The following is a 20,143-nucleotide window of genomic DNA, read 5'->3' as shown; positions in this document are numbered from 1 at the left end:
ATGTGCGTTGCATGAATTTCCAGCATCTGCAGAATTCCTCGTGTCGCAGTTTAAGGGCATGCTTCCGAGCACCTGATAGGCAGCTTTTGAACTAGCTGAGGGATCGTGACAGGGTTCAATATCCTGGCACGAGGTACCAAGGGGACAACAGTGCCAGTGGTTCAGCGAGCGCCGGGGTAGGGTAGCGGTTACCGTAACGCCAGCGACCCGGGTTCAATAGCCGCCACTCTCTCTCTGAGGAGATGCTCCGCTCCCTGCGTTGGACGGGTGGAACCTGCTCCCAGAGGCAGATACACTGAGGGCATTTATGGAGCCTCCGAGTCGTTGGGGGGGCCCCACGCGCCAGGGCCGGGCGCGAACGGCGACCTAGGGGGGCCACGGGTGAGAGCCGAGGGTCCAAAGGTGAGTGAGCTACACATCCCACCCCCCGGAATGGACGCGACAAGCCCCCTCACCGGCGGTGCTGCCCCTCCCCGGACACCCCGGGGGGCCGGTTACCTGGTCCTCGTCGTTGAGCAGCTTGGTGAGCTCAGGGATGGCGCGCGTGGCGAGCTCCGCGTCGTCCTGATAATTGATCAGCTGCACGATGGCGGCCTTCAGCATCTGCGAAGACTCCGACAGCTTCTGGACGTTGGTCTCCTGGCCGGGGTCGATCTGAGTGTGCACGACGCGGGCGCCACTCTCCAGGGTCTCCGGGAACATGGCGGCCCGGACCCGCTGCCCCCGCGTGGAGGCCAGCTGCTCCTCCATCTCTGCGGAGGGGTGGGGGGGGGGGGGAGAGAACAGGTTACAATGCGAGGTGAGGGCCGCGCGGCGGTAAACCCTGATCACGGTCACCTTTCCTCTACACGGCGTAAGTGGCGAGAGCAGGGTCGGGGGGGGGTCTGAGGGGAGGCTCTAGGGGGGGGGGTGGTCAGGGGTGGCGCGTCCGAGAAGGGAGGGGGGGGCGCGTCCGAGAAGGGAAGGGGGGGGCGCGTCCGAGAAGGGAAGGGGGGGGGCGCGTCCGAGAAGGGAAGGGGGGGGCGCGTCCGAGAAGGGAAGGGGGGGGCGCGTCCGAGAAGGGAAGGGGGGGGGCGCGTCCGAGAAGGGAAGGGGGGGCGGATACTGGAGTTGGGATGTTATGTTGAAGTTGTGTGAGACATCGGTAAGGCCTAATTTCAAGTACTGTGTGCAGTTCAGGCCACCCGCCTCCAGGAAAGATGTAAATCAAGTGGACAGAGTAAAGAGAAAATTCACAAAGGGATGTTGCAAAGGGAGGACCCGAGTGACGAGGAGAGATTGAAGTTTATTTCCTGGAACGTAGAAGGCCGAGAGAGGATTTGATAAGGGTTACACAGAATTACGAGGGGTACGGACGGGGTAAACGCAAGCAGGCTTTTTTTCCCACCGAGGTCGGGCGGGACGACGTGGGTTGAGGGTGAGAGGTGAGGGGTTTAAAGGGTGGGAGGGGCGGCACAAGGGGCAACTTCTTCACTCCAGAGGGTGGCGAGAGTGCGCGGAACAGGTGGTGGTGCACGGTGAGCTCCAGAAGTCTGGGCAGGTCGGCCGGGAGAGGCAGCTTAAATAGATGGGGCACGGACTAGATGGGCCGAAGGGCCTGTTTCTGTGCTGTACTTTTCTCTGACTATATCGGGCAGTGAGAGAGCAGAGGCACGACTCCGTCGGTCAGGTTATTAACTAAGTACCCCCAGCCCGGCCCCTTCCACCCACACTGGCCTCGCTCCCCTCCGCCCCCCCCCCACCAAGAAGACCCACACGTACCTGGCAGCTGCGCCACTCTGCAGGTAGTGGTGTTGGTGGTGACCGTGTAGTGCCCGTGCTTCCAGACGTCGTCCTCCTCCAGGCTGCCTTTGCCACTCAGCGAGGGGACGTTGGTGTTGATGCCCGACTGGATGCCCGAGTCCACGTAGGTCTGCTGCCAGTGGGTGACCTTGCTGGTCGACTCCGAGTCGTAGTGCTCCATCGGTCTACCCTGCAGCCGGGCGGGGGAAGAGAAAAGAGACGAGCTCAGTGCTGTCGCCTGGGACGGACCCCCGCCCCCGGCCGGGGAAGGGGGGAGAGTTGGGGGGTGGGGGATGACGATTCACGCAGGCGAAGTCTTTCAACTTGGGGAGCCAGCGTCCACAAGCCGTCAGGCGACAGCGATGAAATGCAAGCACACCCCCACACACACACTCCATGGTAACTCTCCCAGCCGACACACACTGCCAACCCACACTAGAAACGCAGCTCCTTTCTTTTTTAAAGAAGCATCCGAAAGCTACTCGGGACACTGGAAACCCAGAGCAAAACACACACACGCGCACGCACACACACAAAATGCTGGAGGACCTCAGCGGGTCGAGCAGCCTCTACGCAGAGGAGTAAACAGTCCACATTTTGGGCCGAGACTCGTCATCAGGACCGGAAGGGAAGGGGGAGGACGCCAGGATAAAAATATGGGGGGGGTGGGGGAGGATTAGCTGGGAGCCAAGTGGTTGAGAAAGGTAAAAGGAGGATAAACGAGAGAGGAATTCTGCAGGCCCACGCGCAAAATGCTGGAGGAATTCAGCAGGTCGGGCAGCACCTGCGGAAACGATAATAGGGAGCTGACATTTCGGGACCCCTCTGCCCGAAACTCCGACCGTCTGGTCATTTCCACAGCTGCTGAGGGAATCGGGAGAGTGGAGTCCGGGAGAAAAGGGCACCAGGTGATAGGCAGGTGAGGAGAAGAGGAGAAATGAAGAGGAGGGGGAATGAAGAGGGAAGGGGAAAATGAAGAGGGAAGGGGAAAATGAAGAGGGAAGGGGAAAATGAAGAGGGAAGGGGAAAATGAAGAGGGAAGGGGAAAATGAAGAGGGAAGGGGGAGGCCAGGGGTGGGAGGGGGAATTTTTTTTTAAACCAAAAGGAGGAATCGATGTCCCTGCCATCAGGTTAGAGGCCACCAAGATGGAATAGGAAGTGGGAAACCTCCACTCTGAGAGTGGCCTCATCATGGCAAAGGAGGAGGAGCCTGGACCTGGGTTACAGGGAAAGATCACACAGTGCAGTACAGGAAAGATATCTGCCAATTTGCAGATGACACCAAAACGGTAGGCTGAGGAGGCAGCTGGATCTGAACCAGCTAGAAAAATGGGCTGAAAAATGGCAGATGTGGAGTTTTAGAAACACAGAAAACCGACAGCACAATACAGGCCCTTCGGCCCACAAAGCTGTGCCGAACATGTCCTTACCTATTTCTCTAAGCTCCATGTACCTCTCCAAAAGTCTCTTAAAAGACCCTATCGTATCCACCTCCACCACCATCGCCGGCAGCCCATTCCACACACTCACCACTCTCTGTGTAAAAAAACTTACCCCTGACATCTCCTCTGTACCTACTCCCCAGCACCTTAAAACTGTGTCCTCTCACGTTAGCCATTTCAGCCCTGGGGGAAAAAGCCTCTGACTATCCACACGATCAATGCCTCTCATCATCTTATACACCTCTATCAGGTCACCTCTCATCCTCTGCCGTTCCAAGGAGAAAAGGCCGAGTTCACTCAACCTATTCTCATAAGGCATGCTCCCCCAATCCAGGCAACGTCCTTGTAAATCTCCTCTGCACCCTTTCTATGGTTCCACGTCCTTCCTGTAGTGAGGCGACCAGTGCGAAGTTTTGCACTTTGGCAGGACCAACCAGGGTAGGTCTTACAGAGTGAACGGTCGGGTACTGAGGAGTGGTAGAACAAAGGGATCTGGGAATACAGGTCCAGAATTCACTGAAAGTGGCGTCACAGGAAGATATGGTCGTAAAGAAAGCTTTTGGCACCTTGGCCTTCATAAATCAAAGTACTGAGCACAGGAGACAGGATGTTACGTTGGAATTGTACAAGACGCTGCAGAGACATTATTTGGAGTATTGTCTGCAGATTTGGTCACCTACCTACGGGAAAGATGTACACAAGGTTGAAAGACTACAGGGAAAATTTACAACGATGTTATGGGGACTTGAGGACCCAAGCTATAGAGGGAAAGGTTGAAAAGGTTGGGACTTTATTCCCTGGAGCGTAGGACAATGAGGGGAGATTTGATAGAGGTATACAGAATTTTGAGGGGCATAGATAGGGTAAATGCAAGAAGGCTTTTTCCGCTGAGGTTGGGTGAGACTGCAACTAGAGGTCATGGGTTAAGGGCGAAAAGTGAACTAATTAAGGGAAGCAAGAAGGGGAACTTCATCACTCAGAGAGTGTGGAATGATCTGCCAGGAGAAGTGGTGGATGTGGGTTTGATTTCATCATTTAAGGGAAGTTTAAATATGTGTGGTGGAGAGTATGTTGACCAGTTGCATCACAGCCTGGTATGGAAACACCAGTGCCCTTGAATGGAAAATCCAACAAGCAGCAGCGGATACGGCCCAGTCCATCATGGGTAAAGCCCTCCCCACCATTGAGCACATCGACATGAAACACTGTCGCAGGAAAACAGCAGCCATCATCAGGGACCCCCACCACCCAGGACATGCTCTCTTCTCACTGCTGCCATCAGGGAGGAGGTACAGGAGCCTCAGGACCCACACCACCAGGTTCAGGAACAGTTATTACCCCTCAACCATCAGGAAGGAGGTACAGGAGCCTCAGGACCCACACCACCAGGTTCAGGAACAGTTATTACTCCTCAACCATCAGGAAGGAGGTACGGGAACCTCAGGTCCCACACCACCAGGTTCAGGAACAGTTATTACCCCTCAACCATCAGGAAGGAGGTACAGGAGCCTCAGGACCCACACCACCAGGTTCAGGAACAGTTATTACCCCTCAACCATCAGGAAGGAGGTACAGGAGCCTCAGGTCCCACACCACCAGGTTCAGGAACAGTTATTACCCCTCAACCATCAGGAAGGAGGTACAGGAGCCTCAGGACCCTCACCACCAGGTTCAGGAACAGTTATTACCCCTCAGCCATCAGGAAGGGGATACAGGAGCCTCAGGACCCTCACCACCAGGTTCAGGAACAGTTATTACCCCTCAACCATCAGGAAGGAGGTACAGGAGCCTCAGGACCCACACCACCAGGTTCAGGGACAGTTATTACCCCTCAACCATCAGGAAGGAGGTACAGGAGCCTCAGGACCCACACCACCAGGTTCAGGGACAGTTATTACCCCCTCAACCATCAGGAAGGAGGTACAGGAGCCTCAGGACTCACACCACCAGGTTCAGGAACAGCTATTACCCCCTCAACCATCAGGAAGGAGGTACAGGAGCCTCAGGACCCACACCACCAGGTTCAGGAACAGTTATTACCCCCTCAACCATCAGGAAGGGGATACAGGAGCCTCAGGACCCACACCACCAGGTTCAGGAACAGTTATTACCCCTCAACCATCAGGAAGGAGGTACAGGAGCCTCAGAACCCACACCACCAGGTTCAGGAACAGTTATTACCCCTCAACCATCAGGAAGGAGGTACAGGAGCCTCAGGACCTACACCACCAGGTTCAGAAACAGTTATTACCCCCTCAACCATCAGGAAGGAGATACAGGAGCCTCAGGACCCACACCACCAGGTTCAGGAACAGTTATTACCCCTCAACTATCAGGAAGGAGGTACAGGAGCCTCAGGACACACACCACCAGGTTCAGGAACAGTTATTACCCCTCAAACATCAGGAAGGAGGTACAGGAGCCTCAGGACCCACACCACCAGGTTCAGGAACAGTTATTACCTATCAACCCATCAGGCTTTTGAACCAGTGGAGATAGCATCACTCAACTTCACATGCCCCATGTTCCCACAACCTATGGTCTCACTTTCAAGGACTCTTCATCTCATGTTCTCAATACTTATTGCTTATTTATTTATCATTAATTCTTTTTTTTATTTGCAGAGTTTGGTGCCTTCTTCACTCCAGAAGGCACTGGTTCTATTATTGTTACTATTCTATAGATTTATTGAGTGTGCTTATAAATGAACCTCAGGGTTGAATATGCTTCGACTAACTTTGGATAAATCAACCCTGAGGTCTGGGTAATACGTGGATGGAAGGGCGACGGTCCCAGGGTGCAGGTTAATGGAACTGGGTACAGTAATAGTTGGACACCAGATAGGCCAAAGGACCTGATTCAGTGTTAGGTGCAGGAGTAGGCCATTCAGGCCATCAAGCTAGCACCACCATTCACTGTGATCATGGCTGATCATCCACAATCAGTACCCTTTACCTGCCTTCTCCCCATATCCCTTCACTCCGCTATCTTTAAGAGCTCTACCTAACTCTTTCTTGAAAGAATCCGGAGAATTGGCCTCCACTGCCTTCTGAGGCAGAGAATTCCACAGAACCATAACCCTCTGTGTGAAAAAGTTTTTCCTCAACTCCATTCTAAATTGTCTACCCCTTATTCTCAAACTGTGGCCTCTGGTTCTGGACTCCCCCAACATCGGGAACATGTTTCCTGCCTCTAGTGTGTCCAATCCCTTAATAATCTTATATGTTTCAATCAGATCCCCTCTCATCCTTCTAAATTCCAGTGTATATAAGCCCAGTCGCTCCAACCTTTCAACATATGACAGTCCCGCCATCCCGGGAATTAACCTCGTGAACCTCCTCTGCACTCCCTCCATAGCTAGAATGTCCTTCCTCAAATTTGGAGACCAAAACTGCACACAGTACTCCAGGTGTGGTCTCACCAGGGCCCTGTACAACTGCAGAAGGACCTCTTTGCTCTTGTACTCAACTCCTGTTGTTATGAAGGCCGGCATGCCATTAGCTTTCTTCACTGCCTGCTGTACCTGCATGCCTACTTTCAGTGACTGATGAACAAGGACACCTGGATCTCATTGTACTTCCCCTTTTCCTAACTTGGCACCATTCAGATAGTAACCTGCCTTCCTGTTCTTGCCACCAAAGTGCTGTAGCTTTCAGTGACACCTCTCTGTAAACAAAGGAGCCCATTTCCTTCCTGACCGGGTCGAGTCACGTCACCACGCACAGGAGCCAGCTTTGCTGCTCGCTACTACCGATCTCCTTCTCGTTCACACCAGCCACCTCCACTGGTTTATGGATATTCTCCTGCTGGCTTGTGGTCACCTTCAGCTTCCTTCATGGATTCTTTCTGCACCCCCCCCACCTCTCTCTCCTTTTTCCCCCATTCCTCCCGTACTGGGTCACCTCTCGCCCTCCCCCACCCCCACTTTGAATCAGCACGTCACCGAAGGCACTCCAATGTCCACAGACACACCGCGAAGAGCATTCCAACCGCCTTCTCCGCGAGGCAGAGCGGGAGGGGTTTGAGATTAGAGTTTTCCTTCTCCTGGACCAGCTGCCAAACCAGCCCCCCGTCTGCCCAGAGTGCCAGCGACCAGCCCCTGCCCCTCCCGGCAGTAGAAACGGTTCCGCCGGGCTCTGTAGCTCAGCCACGCGCCAAGGCCGGGAGCTGAACTTGGTTGTCAGAGGCCGTTTGAGACGCACGCCACTGGGAGGATTCAATAAGTAGCGGGAGCTTGCCCCCATTACCATTAGTCTCGGGAGAACATGGATTTGCACCTTGGCAAGGTTGTATGGAAGACCGGCCGTTGCCCACGCTGCAAGTCTCCCCTCTCCACGACACCAATGTTGTCCAAGGGAAGGGCACTAGGACTGATATAGTTTGGCACCGGTGTCGTCGCAGAGCAATGTGTGGTTAAGTGCCTTGCTCAAAGGACACAACACACTGCCTCGGCTGGGGCTCGAACTCACGACCTTCAGGTCGCTAGTCCAATGCCTTAACCACTTGGCCACGTGCCAACACCCATTACCAACCCCCCCCCCAGCTATAAAAACCTTAGGGAAGCAGTTTATACAAATCACATCGTTAAATTGTTACTCCTGTGGAAGGGGAATAAGCCCCGCCGACCATCTCATTTACTCGAAGATAAATGTAACCTCCTCCCTCTCTCCCAGTCCTCCATTTTCCTTACATGTTCCTGAAGTATCTGTCTTTACCAGCACCCCTGGCAGGATAATCCACACACTTACTGCCCTCTGTATAAATCACCAACCTCTGACATCTCCCCATCCCCACTATGCTTTCCTCCAATCACCTTAAAAATTAGGCTCTCTCATAAAGCATTCAATGCTCTCAGTGTAGACTCTTCCCCCCCCCCCCCCACACTGGAAAATCCTAACGCCAAGAACTCGCATTGCTCAAAGATTCCCAGTGTCTGCAGAATCACTTTGTCATAAATTGTTGCTTTGGGACAGTTGCAATCAGATTTGAACTTCTGTCCAGCCTCCAGACGATTAACCGAGCAACACAGCCAACATGATTTCAGCAGACATCCCACCTCTCCCGAAAGTTCTCCTGCCCATAGATAGTGGCTCGCTGATGCCCGCAAATCATATACAATATCCCAGAAATCAAGTGTGTGTGTGTGAGTGAGTGAGTGAGTGAGAGAGTGAGAGAGAGAGAGAGAGAGAAAGAAAAAGAGTCTTCCAAAAAAGAAAATATAAAACGTACATCACCCCACACTACGCTAAAGTGTACCCCTGACTAATAGAGGTCAAAAATAATGAGTGCTGCTCGCTGCACTGTTTGCAACAGTGAATTTTCTATTGCCCATGGTGGGTTAAATGACTATAAAAGACATGTTGAGGTGAGTTTATCAGGTGTCATTCGTTCATTAGCATAGCTAACGTTATTTAAACTAGCTGACTAGCTGCTAAGGAGCTACTCTATTGCAGACATCCCACCTCTCCCGGAAGTTCTGGGAGTCTCCTGCAAATTGATGGTGCTACCTCCCTGAAATGAGTCTTTGCAGGGTGGGATGTCTGTTTCAGTAACTCGCCTATCTGAAAATGACGTAACCGTACCAGTTGCCGATACCTACGGCGTCTCCAGCCGATCCACCACGCAATCCTGTGCAAAAAGTCTTCAGCACCTATCTAGCTAGATTGCCTTTGCTCGGCACTGCACTGGTCAACGTGGAGCAGAGAGCGAGTTAGTAAGTCTGTAAAGGATGTTGGGAATGGCGAGGGTGGGGCGCCGCGGGAGGGGTGTGGGGACAGGTGGCAGAGAAGGAGTGCGAGGGGTCGGGGGGTGCAGACACCCCCAGAGCCCTGAGACACCAGGCAAGGTCATTTGAATCCAAACAATCAGTTTATTGATCATTACAGAATGTCTCTCTGGTGCTTCCCACTCCCTCCCCTTTCCCTTCCCCTTTTCCCAACCATGATTCCCCTCTCCCTGTCCCCCTTCTCACTCTTAGTCCACAACAGAGACCCAAATCAGAATCAGGTTTATCATCACTCACACGTTATAAGATTAAACCTGCGACTCTGCATTGTGCCAGAGCAGCCAAGCCAAGCCAAGCCACCGACAACCCTCACACAAAAAAACCTTCGAGCCACTTTCAAAATGATTAGGACGATGAGCATCGGTCTGACAAAAGCAATTACAGTCACTGGTGACAATCTGTCACATCCTTGCACCAGTTTAACGTAAAGGCACCGTTGCCTTGCTGGGACTGGACTCCAGGGACAAGAAGAGACCAACTTGAATCAAGAGTCAGGTCCATTATCACCGAGACACGTGACGAAATTTCAAATGAGGGTAGACCTCCAGAGAAACACGCAAAAAAAAAAACCAAAAATGCTGGGGGAACTCAGCAGGTCAGGTTGCGTCTGCGGAAAAGAGTAAACAGTCGACGTTTCGGGTCCAGACACCCGATGAAGGTCCGGTCCTGAAGGAGGGTCTCGGCCCGAAACGTCGACTGTTTATTCCTCTCCGTAGGGGCTGCCCGACCTGCTGAGTTTCTCCAGCGTTTTGTCTGCGCTATCATCAAATTTTCTGTTTTGTGGCAGCAGTACAATGCATTAAAAAAAGACCAAATTACAGTAAGAAATATGGTATGTAAAAATTAAATTCATTAAGTACTGGGAAAATGGGTGGCGAGGTAGAGATACATCTCTACCAAAGGAGGTGTGAGGTGCTCCTTCCCTCTGCTAGCCTGCAGGTCACCCTTGGGCAAGGTGTAGCACCTGCATAGCACCCCCCCCCGCCCCCGATCAGGGTCACGCGAAGCCGTGGGATCAGGTAGTTGATGGTCGTACGAGCACGGTAACGTAGAATTCTACCAGTCCGGTTGACTGTTTCATCGACGAGACCAACCAGGGAGCGGGAGGAAACACAAGGCCCCAGCCAGGCCCTCACACACCCGCAGGGGTCGCCTGGCGCAGCCTCCCGGGGGAGGAGGAGATGCTGGAGCCGGTGTGGAAGGAAGACGGAGTCCATGCTGGGTCTGGGGTGGGGGTGCTGGGGGGTGGGAACTAGCCCCTCCTCTCAGTGCTGCTCTCCAGTGTTTGCTCCGTGAAAGACGAGCTGGTTTGCATTCCTCTGCCACTGCGCTAGTGTGTGGCGAGGACTGCCACACCATTAATCTAAAGGCCATGACTTTCAGGGACAAAGGATTTTTTTTTATAAACACACATGCGTACACTTTTATTTTTGTTGCTACGTTTTTTTTCTGCTTTCATAACTGTATGTGCGGCATTAGAGTGCTGGTAATGTGTTTTAATGCACTGGCCCCCCGAGGAACGCTGTTTCATTTGGCTGCACTTATTGCATGTCTGAACGACAATTCAACTTAGACACAGCGCTCCCGACATCTGTATAATTTTAAGACACGATTCCAGCAGACAGGTCATTGGGGGACGGGGGGGTGGGGGGAACGGGACAGAGAGACAGAGAGACAGAGAATAATGCTCAATTATTGATGACGTGACATTACCAGTCGTCGGGGAGAGGGCAGGACAGCAGCCCTTGCATTATGAAGCTCTGCGCCTCGGGTTTAAGCTACTGGGCGCCTTCCAAGGGGAGAAAACGGCAGATTCGCATTGTGCAGAACCAAGAACTCCACTTGGTTCTTGGGGCATCTTTGATTTGGATTAAGTACAGTATAGGCAAAGCCAGCGTGGATAACTCAACTCAGTCCAACTCGGAACTGATTCCACAAACTCCAGGCAAAACTTTCGAAGACTTGGTATTGTTTTTATTTCCCAATTCGAGTAATCTGTTGCCTTTTGCACAAAGTTAAGCGCTCGAAGTTAGCATCAAAGTACATCTATGTCACCGTATCCTACCCCGAGATTTGCCGTAGAACAAAGAAATACTACAGGATCAATGAAAAACTACGCACAAAGACTGGCAAGCAGCCAGAGGACAAAAGAAGACAGGCTATGCCATATGCCATCGTATTTCTCACCTTTTCCTGTAAATACCCACAAGAAAATGAATCTTCTACATAGTATGCAAGACCACAAGACACAGGAGCAGAATTAGGCCATTCAGCCCATCGAGTCTGCTCCCCCACTCCATCATGGCTGATTTACTATCTCTCTCAAGCCCATTCTCCTGCCTTCTCCCCGTAACATAGAAAATAGGTGCAGGAGTAGGCCATTCAGCCCTTCGAGCCTACCCTGTACCTGCCTTCTCTCCATACCCCCTGATCCCTTTAGCCACAAGGGCCATATCTAACTCCCTCTTAAATATAGCCAATGAGCTGGCCTCAACTGTTTCCGGTGGCAGAGAATTCCACAGATTCACCACTCTCTGTGTGAAGAAGTTTTTCCCTCATCTCGGTCCTAAAAGGCTTCCCCTTTATCCTCAGACTGTGACCCCTCGTTCTGGACTTCCCCAACATCGGGAAGAATCTTCCTGCATCTAGCCTGTCCAATCCCTTTAGAATTTTATACGTTTCAATCAGATCCCCCCTCAATCTTCTAAATTCCAGCGAGTATAAGCCTAGTCGATCCGGTCTTTCATCATATGAAAGTCCTGCCATCCCAGGTAACCTTTGACATCCTGACTAATCAAGAACCCATCAACCTCCGCTTTAAATATACCCAGTGACTTGGCCTTCACAGCCGTCTGTGGCAACGAATTCCACAGATTCACCCCTCTTGTCTCCATTCTAAATGGGCGTCCCTCCATTCGGAGTCTGTGTCCTCTGGACCTAGGCTCATGAACTTTAGGAAACATCCTTTCCACATCCACTATCTAGGCCTGCCAATATTCAAAATGTTTTATTAAGACTCTTAAAAGCGGCAGTGAGTACAGGCCTGGAGCCATCAAGGCCTCCTCACACACTAACCCTTTCATTTCCGGAATCATTCTCCTGAACCTCCTCTGAGCCCTCTCCAATACCAGCACATCTTTAGGCCTGCCCGCTAAAACCCTCACTAATTTTTATAGATGCCCTGTAGAAAGCATTCTTCTAGGGTGCATCACAACCTGGTATGGAAGTTGTCCTGTCCAAGACCGGAAGAAGCTGCAGAAGATCGTGAACACAGCCCAGCACGTCACACAAACCAATCTTCCGTCCGTGGACTCACTTTACACCGCACGCTGTCGGAGCAGTGCTGCCAGGATAATCAAGGACACGACCCACCCAGCCAACACACTTTTTGTCCCTCTTCCCTCCAGGAGAAGGCTCAGGAGCTTGAAGACACGTACGGCCAGATTTGGGAACAGCTTCTTTCCAACTGTGATAGGACTGCTGAACGGATCCTGACCCGGATCTGGGCCGTACCCTCCAAATATCCGGACCTGCCTCTCGGTTTTTTTTGCACCACCTTACTTCCCATTTTTCTATTTTCTGTTTATGATTTACAATTTAAATTTTTAATATTTACTAATTTTAACTATTTTTAATATTTAATATTTGTAATCCAGGGAGTGTGAAGCGCAGAATCAAATATCGCTGTGATGATTGTACGTTCTAGTACCAATTGTTTGGCGACAATAAAGTATCTTTTCTTAGATAAGGGGCCCAAAACTGCTCACAATACACTAAATGCGGCCTGGCCAGTGCCTTATAAGGCCTCAGCATTACATCCTAGTTTCTGATATTCCAGTCCTCTCGAAATGAATGCTAACATTGCATCTACCTTCCTCACCACCAACTCAACCTGCAAGTGAACCTTCAGGGAATCCTGGAGGAGGACTCGCAAGTTCCTTTTCACCACAGATATTTTAAAAGATTTTCTACCTGTTCGGAAAACACTTCTACCAAAGTGCATAACCATGCACACCTCCACCCTATATTCCACCTGCCACTTCTTTACCCATTCTCCCAATCCAAGTCCTTCTGCAGCCTCTCCACTGGCTCCACCCCAACCTGCCCCCTCCACCCATCTTCGTACCACCAGCAAGCCACCGATCCCAAAGAGGAGCGGTCCCAACACCGGTCCCTGTGGAACACCACTGGTCACCGGCACCCAGCCAGAAGGGGCTCCCCTTTATTCCCACTCTTCACACCTCCTGCCAGCCAGCCAACCCTCCATCCATGCTCGTGTCTTTCCTGTCATACCACGGACCCCTTCTTTCTTCTACCTCCCCTCCCTTTCTGACCTACACACAAAAAAATACTCCAAGATCAACCAAACGCCTCCCTCCCACATCTCCATATGGATGCAAGATGAGTGAAGGCTGATACAAGACCCTCCTAATGTATTTGCCTCTGCCTCCACCCCAGGTAGGAGTGAACCATACACTCACCTCTCTGTGTAAAATCTACCTCCGATATCCCTGACCCTCCCCCCCACCATTCCCTTAAAACAAAAATTACTCCCTCTCATACGAGGGGTGATTGATAAGCTCGTGCCCTGAGGTAGACAGGAAAGGAAAGGTACGTCGCATCTGGAGTCTCCCCGGTTAGCGGACGATTTCCCTCCACGCCTCTCTGACGTAGCGGGGAACCGCGTACCCGGCAAGTTACAGCAGCAGGGTTCGCCGTTGCCTTCTGCCGGGTGAGTTTCCAAAGAGATCGCCAGCTCGTAACCCCAGCACAGGTGGAAAGCGTGCAGGGGAGCCGGCTGGATTCGAACTCGGGACCTTTCGTCCCGAAGTCCGGCACTGATGCCGCTACGCCACCAGCCGGGTCCTAAGGTAGGAGTCAATTTGAGAAAACCTAGCACATTTATTCTTCCTACATTTACACACTTAGTCCAGCAGTCATGGAGCATACTGATTCCTTCTTTGTAGAAGTTGGCGTCTTGGACCTGCAGAAAGTTGTCCACAGCAAGGGACCACTTTCAGCATTCTCAAAGAGTTGAACTGCACGTGCATGTAACGAGAGCGGTATAACTCATCTCCTTCTACCTTCGGCCACGAACTTATCAATCGCCCCTGCTGTGGACCACCTGGAGGTCCAAGATGCTCTCGTTACATAGTCATACTTTATTGATCCCGGGGGAAATTGGTTAGCGTTACAGTTGTACCATAAATAATAAATAGTAATAGAACCATAAATAGTTAAATAGTAATATGTAAATTATGCCAGCAAATTATGAAATAAGTCCAGGACCAGCCTATTGGCTCAGGGTGTCTGACCCTCCAAGGGAGGGGTTGTAAAGTTTGATGGCCACAGGCAGGAATGACTTCCTATGACGCTCTGTGCTACATCTCGGTTGAATGAGTCTCTGGCTGAATGTACTCCTGTGCCCACCCAGTACATTATGTAGTGGATGGGAGACATGCACACGCAGTTCAACTCTTCGAGTGACAATGCAGAAAGTTTGAAGTTAATAACTCATCTCCCTCAACCTTAGGCAACGAACTTATCAATCACCCCTGCTGTGGCTAATTTCTACAAAGAAGGGATCCGTATGCTCCACGACCGCTGGACTAAGTGTGTACATGGAGGAGGGGACTATGTTGGAAAGATAAATGTGCTCGGTTTTCTAAAACTGATTCCTTCTCCCTGAGGCTACGAACTTTTCAATCACCCCTCGTATAGGCCACTTCCATCCTGGGGGAGGAGAAAGGTCACCGGCTGTCAACTCGATCTCTGCCTCTTATCATCTTGTACATCTCCATCATGTCACCCCTCCTCCTCCTTCGCTCCGAAGGGAAAAGGTCTGCCTTGATTAACTGAATGGAAGATTCTTGGGCAGGTGTTTTTTTTAAAAAAAAGATTGTAATCACTCAGGTGGCAGGGTGGAGAGATGCCTCTGGCAAAGGACGTGAAAGGTGTTCCTTCCCTCCCTCCGTTAGCCTTGCCCAAGGATGGCCTGTACGTGTAGCACCTGCTTAGCACCACACCCCCAACCCCACCACCGATCAGGGTCAGGTGAAACCATGGGGGCAGGTGGTGGACGGTCCTACGAGCAGCCGGTGCAGATCACAAGTCCTGGTGATGTGACCACTGACGCCAGGCAGACAATCTCTGAAGAGTATTGATAATGGCTGGGGGGGGGGTCACCCATCTTGTACAGACACACTGCCCCAGGAGAAGACAATGGCCAAACACTTCCGAGGAAAATATTGCCAAGACCAATCATAGTCACGGAGAGACCATCACCGCCCCACGTCATGGCACATACTGAATGAAAGACATCTCCTGTACCCCATCACCTCAAAATTAATTCCCCCCCACCCCCATACTAGACATTTCAACCCTGGGGGAAAAACGTCTCCAGCTATCCAGTTCATTTATGCCTCTTATCATCTTGTACACCTCTATCAAGTCACCTTTCTTCCTCCTTTGCTACAAACGGAAGAGCTCTAGCTTGCTGAATCTATCCCCGTAAGACATGCTCTCTAATCCAGGCAGCATCCTGGTGAATTTCCTCCGCACCCTCTCTAATCCAGGCAGCATCCTGGTAAATCTCCTCTGCACCCTCTCTAATCCAGGCAGCATCCTGGTGAATTTCCTCCGCACCCTCTCTAATCCAGGCAGCATCCTGGTAAATCTCCTCTGCACCCTCTCTAATCCAGGTAGCATCCTGGTGAATCTCCTCTGCACCCTCTCTAATCCAGGCAGCATCCTGGTAAATCTCCTCTGCACCATCTCTAATCCAGGCAGCACCCTGGTAAATTTCCTCTGCACCCTCTCTAATCCAGGCAGCATCCTGGTGAATCTCCTCTGCACCCTTTCTAATCCAGGCAGTACCCTGGTGAATTTCCTCTGCATCCTCTCCATTCCAGGCAGTTTTCTGGTAAATCTCCTGTGCACCCTCTCTAATCCAGACAGCATCCTGGTGAATAGTCATAGTCATACTTTATTGATCCCGGGGGAGATTGGTTTTCGTTACAGTTGCACCATAAATAGTTAAATAGTAACTGGTGAATCTCCTCTGCACCCTCTCTAAAGCTTCCACATCCTTCCCGTAATGGAGGTGACCAGAACTGGACACCATACTTAGTGCCGGTGGGGGGGGGGGGGGGTGGCAGTACCCTCTCCTCTTCGCACACAATTCAGGGAGTATGTACCAGAGACACCAAGGACAGGCAGGAACTGGGACGCCGCTGAAACTGGCCTCGTTGGTGGTCACACAAACGTCACCTTCATATCTCACTGTCCTGGATTCTGAGAATTCACGGAAGCCGGTCTCGGTCTATTCTTGTAACTTGTACCCTACGGGAGCAGGCAGCCAGTCCTTCAAAACTCTCGGTTACCACCCTGAGAAGCAGTATCCCATCAGCGAATGTTGCAAACTTGGGACTTGCTGCAGTTGCAACCGGGTCACACGAACCCACCATTGGAGAGGCAAGGCTTGATACCCAAGCTTATCCCGACCCCTCCGTGGTCTGGCTGTGAAAGAAGGGGAGGGTCAGGAATGGGGACGCGCAGCCCCCAACCCGTTTAAAAACCCAGTGCTACGGAAACGTCAGCAGCCACTCCAAAGACCTCGCCCCTGGGAGAGGGAGGATCTTCGCCCAGAAGGCGTTTTGGTGAAAGTGAAAACCGTGGGGTCGGTCAAACAGGATGGAGTACCCTGGCAGGTAGCCCAAAAGCCCCAGTGGAGGTGTGACGGGCTGAAGCAGCAGCAGCTCACCTCTCCAAGAGGAAGAGGCAGCTTTAGAGCAAGTTTCAAACCAGGTTACTGCTCCAGTAACTTCCACCCCTCCAGCAAGTCCTGGGCTGACTTGTGGATCACCGTTTGGCCTCACCAGTCATCTCAAGCCTCACCACCACCATTAGAACATAAGAAATAGGAGCAGGAGTAGGCCATCCGGCCCACCGAGTCTGCCCTGCCATTCAATAAGATCATGGCTGATCTGTCCGTAAATTCAGCTCCATCTCCCTGCCTTTTCCCCCTAACCCTTAATTCCCTTACTATGTAAAAAACCTATCTAATTGTTTCTTAACTGCGCTCACCAGCAACTTTTATGTATGTTGCCTGAAATTCCAGCATCTGCAGATTTCCTCGTGTAATTGTTTCCTAAATATATTTAGTGCTTCCCTGGGCAGGGAATTCCACAGATTCACCACTCTCTGGGAAAAACAGTTTCTCCTCATCTCCGTCCTAAATCTTCTCCCCTGAATCTTGAGGCGATGTCCCCTAGTTCTTGTCTCACCTACCAATGGAAACAACTTTCCTACTATCTGATCTGTCCCTTTCAAAATGTTGTATGTTTCTGTAAGAAACCCTCTTCATTCTTCTGAACTGCAGAGAGTATAGTCCCAGGCGACTCAAACTCTCCTCATAGGTTAACCCCTTCATCCCTGGAATCAACCTGGTGAACCTCCTCTGCACTGCCTCCAAAGTCAGTATATCCTTCCTCAAGTACGGAGACCAGAACTGCACACAGTACTCCAGGTGCCGCCTCACCAGTACCCTGTATAGTTGCAGCATGACCTCCCTGCTCTTGAATTCAATCCCTCTAGCAATGAAGGCCAACGTTCCATTTGCCTTCTAAATAACCTGTTGTACCTGCAAGCCAACTTTTTGCGATTCATGAACAAGCACTCCCAAGTCCCTCTGCACAACAGCATGCTGGAATGTTCCACCATTTAAATAATAATCTGCTCTTCTATTAGGGGAAAATCACCAGGAGAATCACACTGGACCACGTGTGACTGCTGATGACAACGACAGCTACATTACCGGGTCCTGCTTAACCACATGTACATTGGAACATCCAGCAGAAATGTGTCATTTGCATCCGAATGCCCACAAATGCCCCCTAGCTTCCAGCATGCCCACAACTCATTAACCCTAACACGTGACGCATGACGTGGGGCGATCACGGTCTTTATGATGGTTCCTGGCAGATTTCTCTACTGAATTGGTTTGCCAATCGCCTTCTTCTGGGACGAGCGTCTTTACAAGACAGATGCCCCCGCGTCGGCTACCCCGCAGAGTGTTATACGGCCAGCTACATCATGGTACGTGTCGGGCACGTGGCCAAGTGGATAAGGCGTTCGTCTAGTGATCTGAAGGTTGCTAGTTCGAGCCTGAGCCGTGGCAGCGTGTTTGTGCCCTTGAGCAAGGCACTTAACCACACATTGCTCTAGTGTCTGTGCGAGGAGTAGCGCCCCACACAGATTTCCAATTTGCGCCCTGTAAGGCATGAAAATGCCCAACGCAGGCCTCTCATGGTCTGAGTCGACGTCCCTACATCATGGTCGATGCTCAGCTGGAGGGCCAAAGGAGTGCTATGAGGATCAGATGAAGAACACTTTAAGGAAGTGCAAGATCAGACCCGAGGACCTGGAGGATGTTGCCACTGACCGTACCACTTGGCAACAGCAGTGTAGGAACGGGGTTCGTATTCTGGAGATGGAAAGAACAACCAGAAGACAGCAGAAGAGAGCCAGGAGAAATGCAGCCATGGCCGTCACCACTACATGTCCCACCTGCAACAGAGCTTGTGGGTCCAGGATAGGACTGTATAGACATCAAAGATCTCACCGTTTAAGGAGTGGACGTCGTCATCGGATTTCGATGAACAACCGAAGAGAGAAGAGAACCATCAAGCCATTATCAATACTCTTCAGAGATTGTCTGCCTGGCGCCAGCGGTCGCATCACCAGGACTTGTGATCTGCACCGGCTGCTTGTACGACCGTCCACCACCTGCTCCCATGGTTTCCCGTGACCCTGATCGGGGGGCTAAGCAGGTGCTACACCTTGCCCAAGGGTGACCTGCCGGCTAGCGGAGGAAAGGAGCACCTCACACCTCCTTTGGTAGAGACGTATCTCCACCCCCATCACCTTGAACAAGATCAGTCCCAATCAGGGTTTTAAAAAAAAAATTGGCTACACAATAAGTGAGGCTGGAAGGTAATCTTATCAAAAATTCCTCTCCACCCCAACTTGGTGTTGGAGAACTGATCATGAAGCAGCCTCCCGTACCGTTGGACAAACGCCGTTCCCAAACTCTACTGTTCTAGAAATAACTACAAGATCTGCGGATGACACGAAAGGTTGGCGGCGGTGTGGATAGTGTCGAAAGGCATCGTTGCTTACAACTGGGCGCGGAGCTCAGCCTGGAGAAGCATGAAGCAGTTCACTTTGGAAGGTCGAACTTGAAGGCAGGGTCTGGGGTCGATGGGAGGATTCTGAGCAGTGTGGAGCGACTGTTAAGTGCCGCACAAGGTAAGGGTTGTTAAGAAGGCATGTGGCGTGTTGGCCAGCATCGTTCAGGGGATTGTGCCCAAGAGCCGTGAGCAGCCCTATACAGCCCTGGCTAGACCACACTTGTGCTCAGTTCTGCTCGCCTCACTGTAGGAAGGAGGTAGAAGCTTTTGAGAGGGTGCAGAGGGAGATTCACCAGGATGCTGCCTGGATTAGAGAGGGTGCAGAGGAGATTCACCAGGATGCTGCCTGGATTAGAGAGGGTGCAGAAGGAGATTCACCAGGATGCTGCCTGGATTAGAGAGGGTGCAGAGGAGATTTACCAGGATGCTGCCTGGATTAGACAGGGTGCAGAGGAGATTTACCAGGATGCTGCCTGGATTAGAGAGGGTGCAGAGGAGATTCACCAGGAAGCTGCCTGGATTAGAGAGGGTGCAGAGGAGATTTACCAGGATGCTTCCCCCCACAGGAAACAATCCCCCACTTGAGACACAGATTCAAAACAGGTGGAAAGAGCACGACCGTCCACGTCGTACAACACGGCACGCAACGATGATGTCGTAAGACACCGCACATAATGATGACGATAAATAGCGTGACTATAATAAATATTAAGTGCCCTATCATCCAGTCACGGGCGACTTAATATAAAGTCTAGAGATGCTGGCCTGAACACACTGAAGTTTATAGTCATCCGAGTGTACAACCACCGAACGAAACAACGTTCCTCTAGACCACAGTGCACCCACGAAACATATCCCATACAGCACCAAAATAAATTACTACCGTATGCAAGTTAATAAAAATTAACCCAAAATGCATGTAGTGCGCAGCACAGGTAAACAG

At 51.4% G+C, this 20,143-nt stretch overlaps 1 protein-coding gene across 1 annotated transcript in view; it reads right to left on the bottom strand.

Moving 5' to 3' along the window:
• Window positions 1-20,143, bottom strand: part of LOC140191848 (junction plakoglobin-like) — an 89,035-nt gene that overhangs the window by 34,640 nt on the left and 34,252 nt on the right. Inside the window, exons 2-3 of the mRNA XM_072249639.1 lie at window positions 1,762-1,972; window positions 499-752 (exon numbers count right to left, since the gene is read on the bottom strand). Of these exons, the coding sequence (XP_072105740.1) occupies window positions 499-752; window positions 1,762-1,963 (456 nt within the window). The 5' untranslated portion in view covers window positions 1,964-1,972. The remainder of the gene's footprint in view (window positions 1-498; window positions 753-1,761; window positions 1,973-20,143) is intronic.

Source organism: Mobula birostris, chromosome X, assembly GCF_030028105.1.
Source record: "Mobula birostris isolate sMobBir1 chromosome X, sMobBir1.hap1, whole genome shotgun sequence".
NCBI classification, from domain to species: domain Eukaryota; kingdom Metazoa; phylum Chordata; class Chondrichthyes; order Myliobatiformes; family Myliobatidae; genus Mobula; species Mobula birostris.
This window is presented reverse-complemented; position numbering and strand designations above follow the sequence as displayed.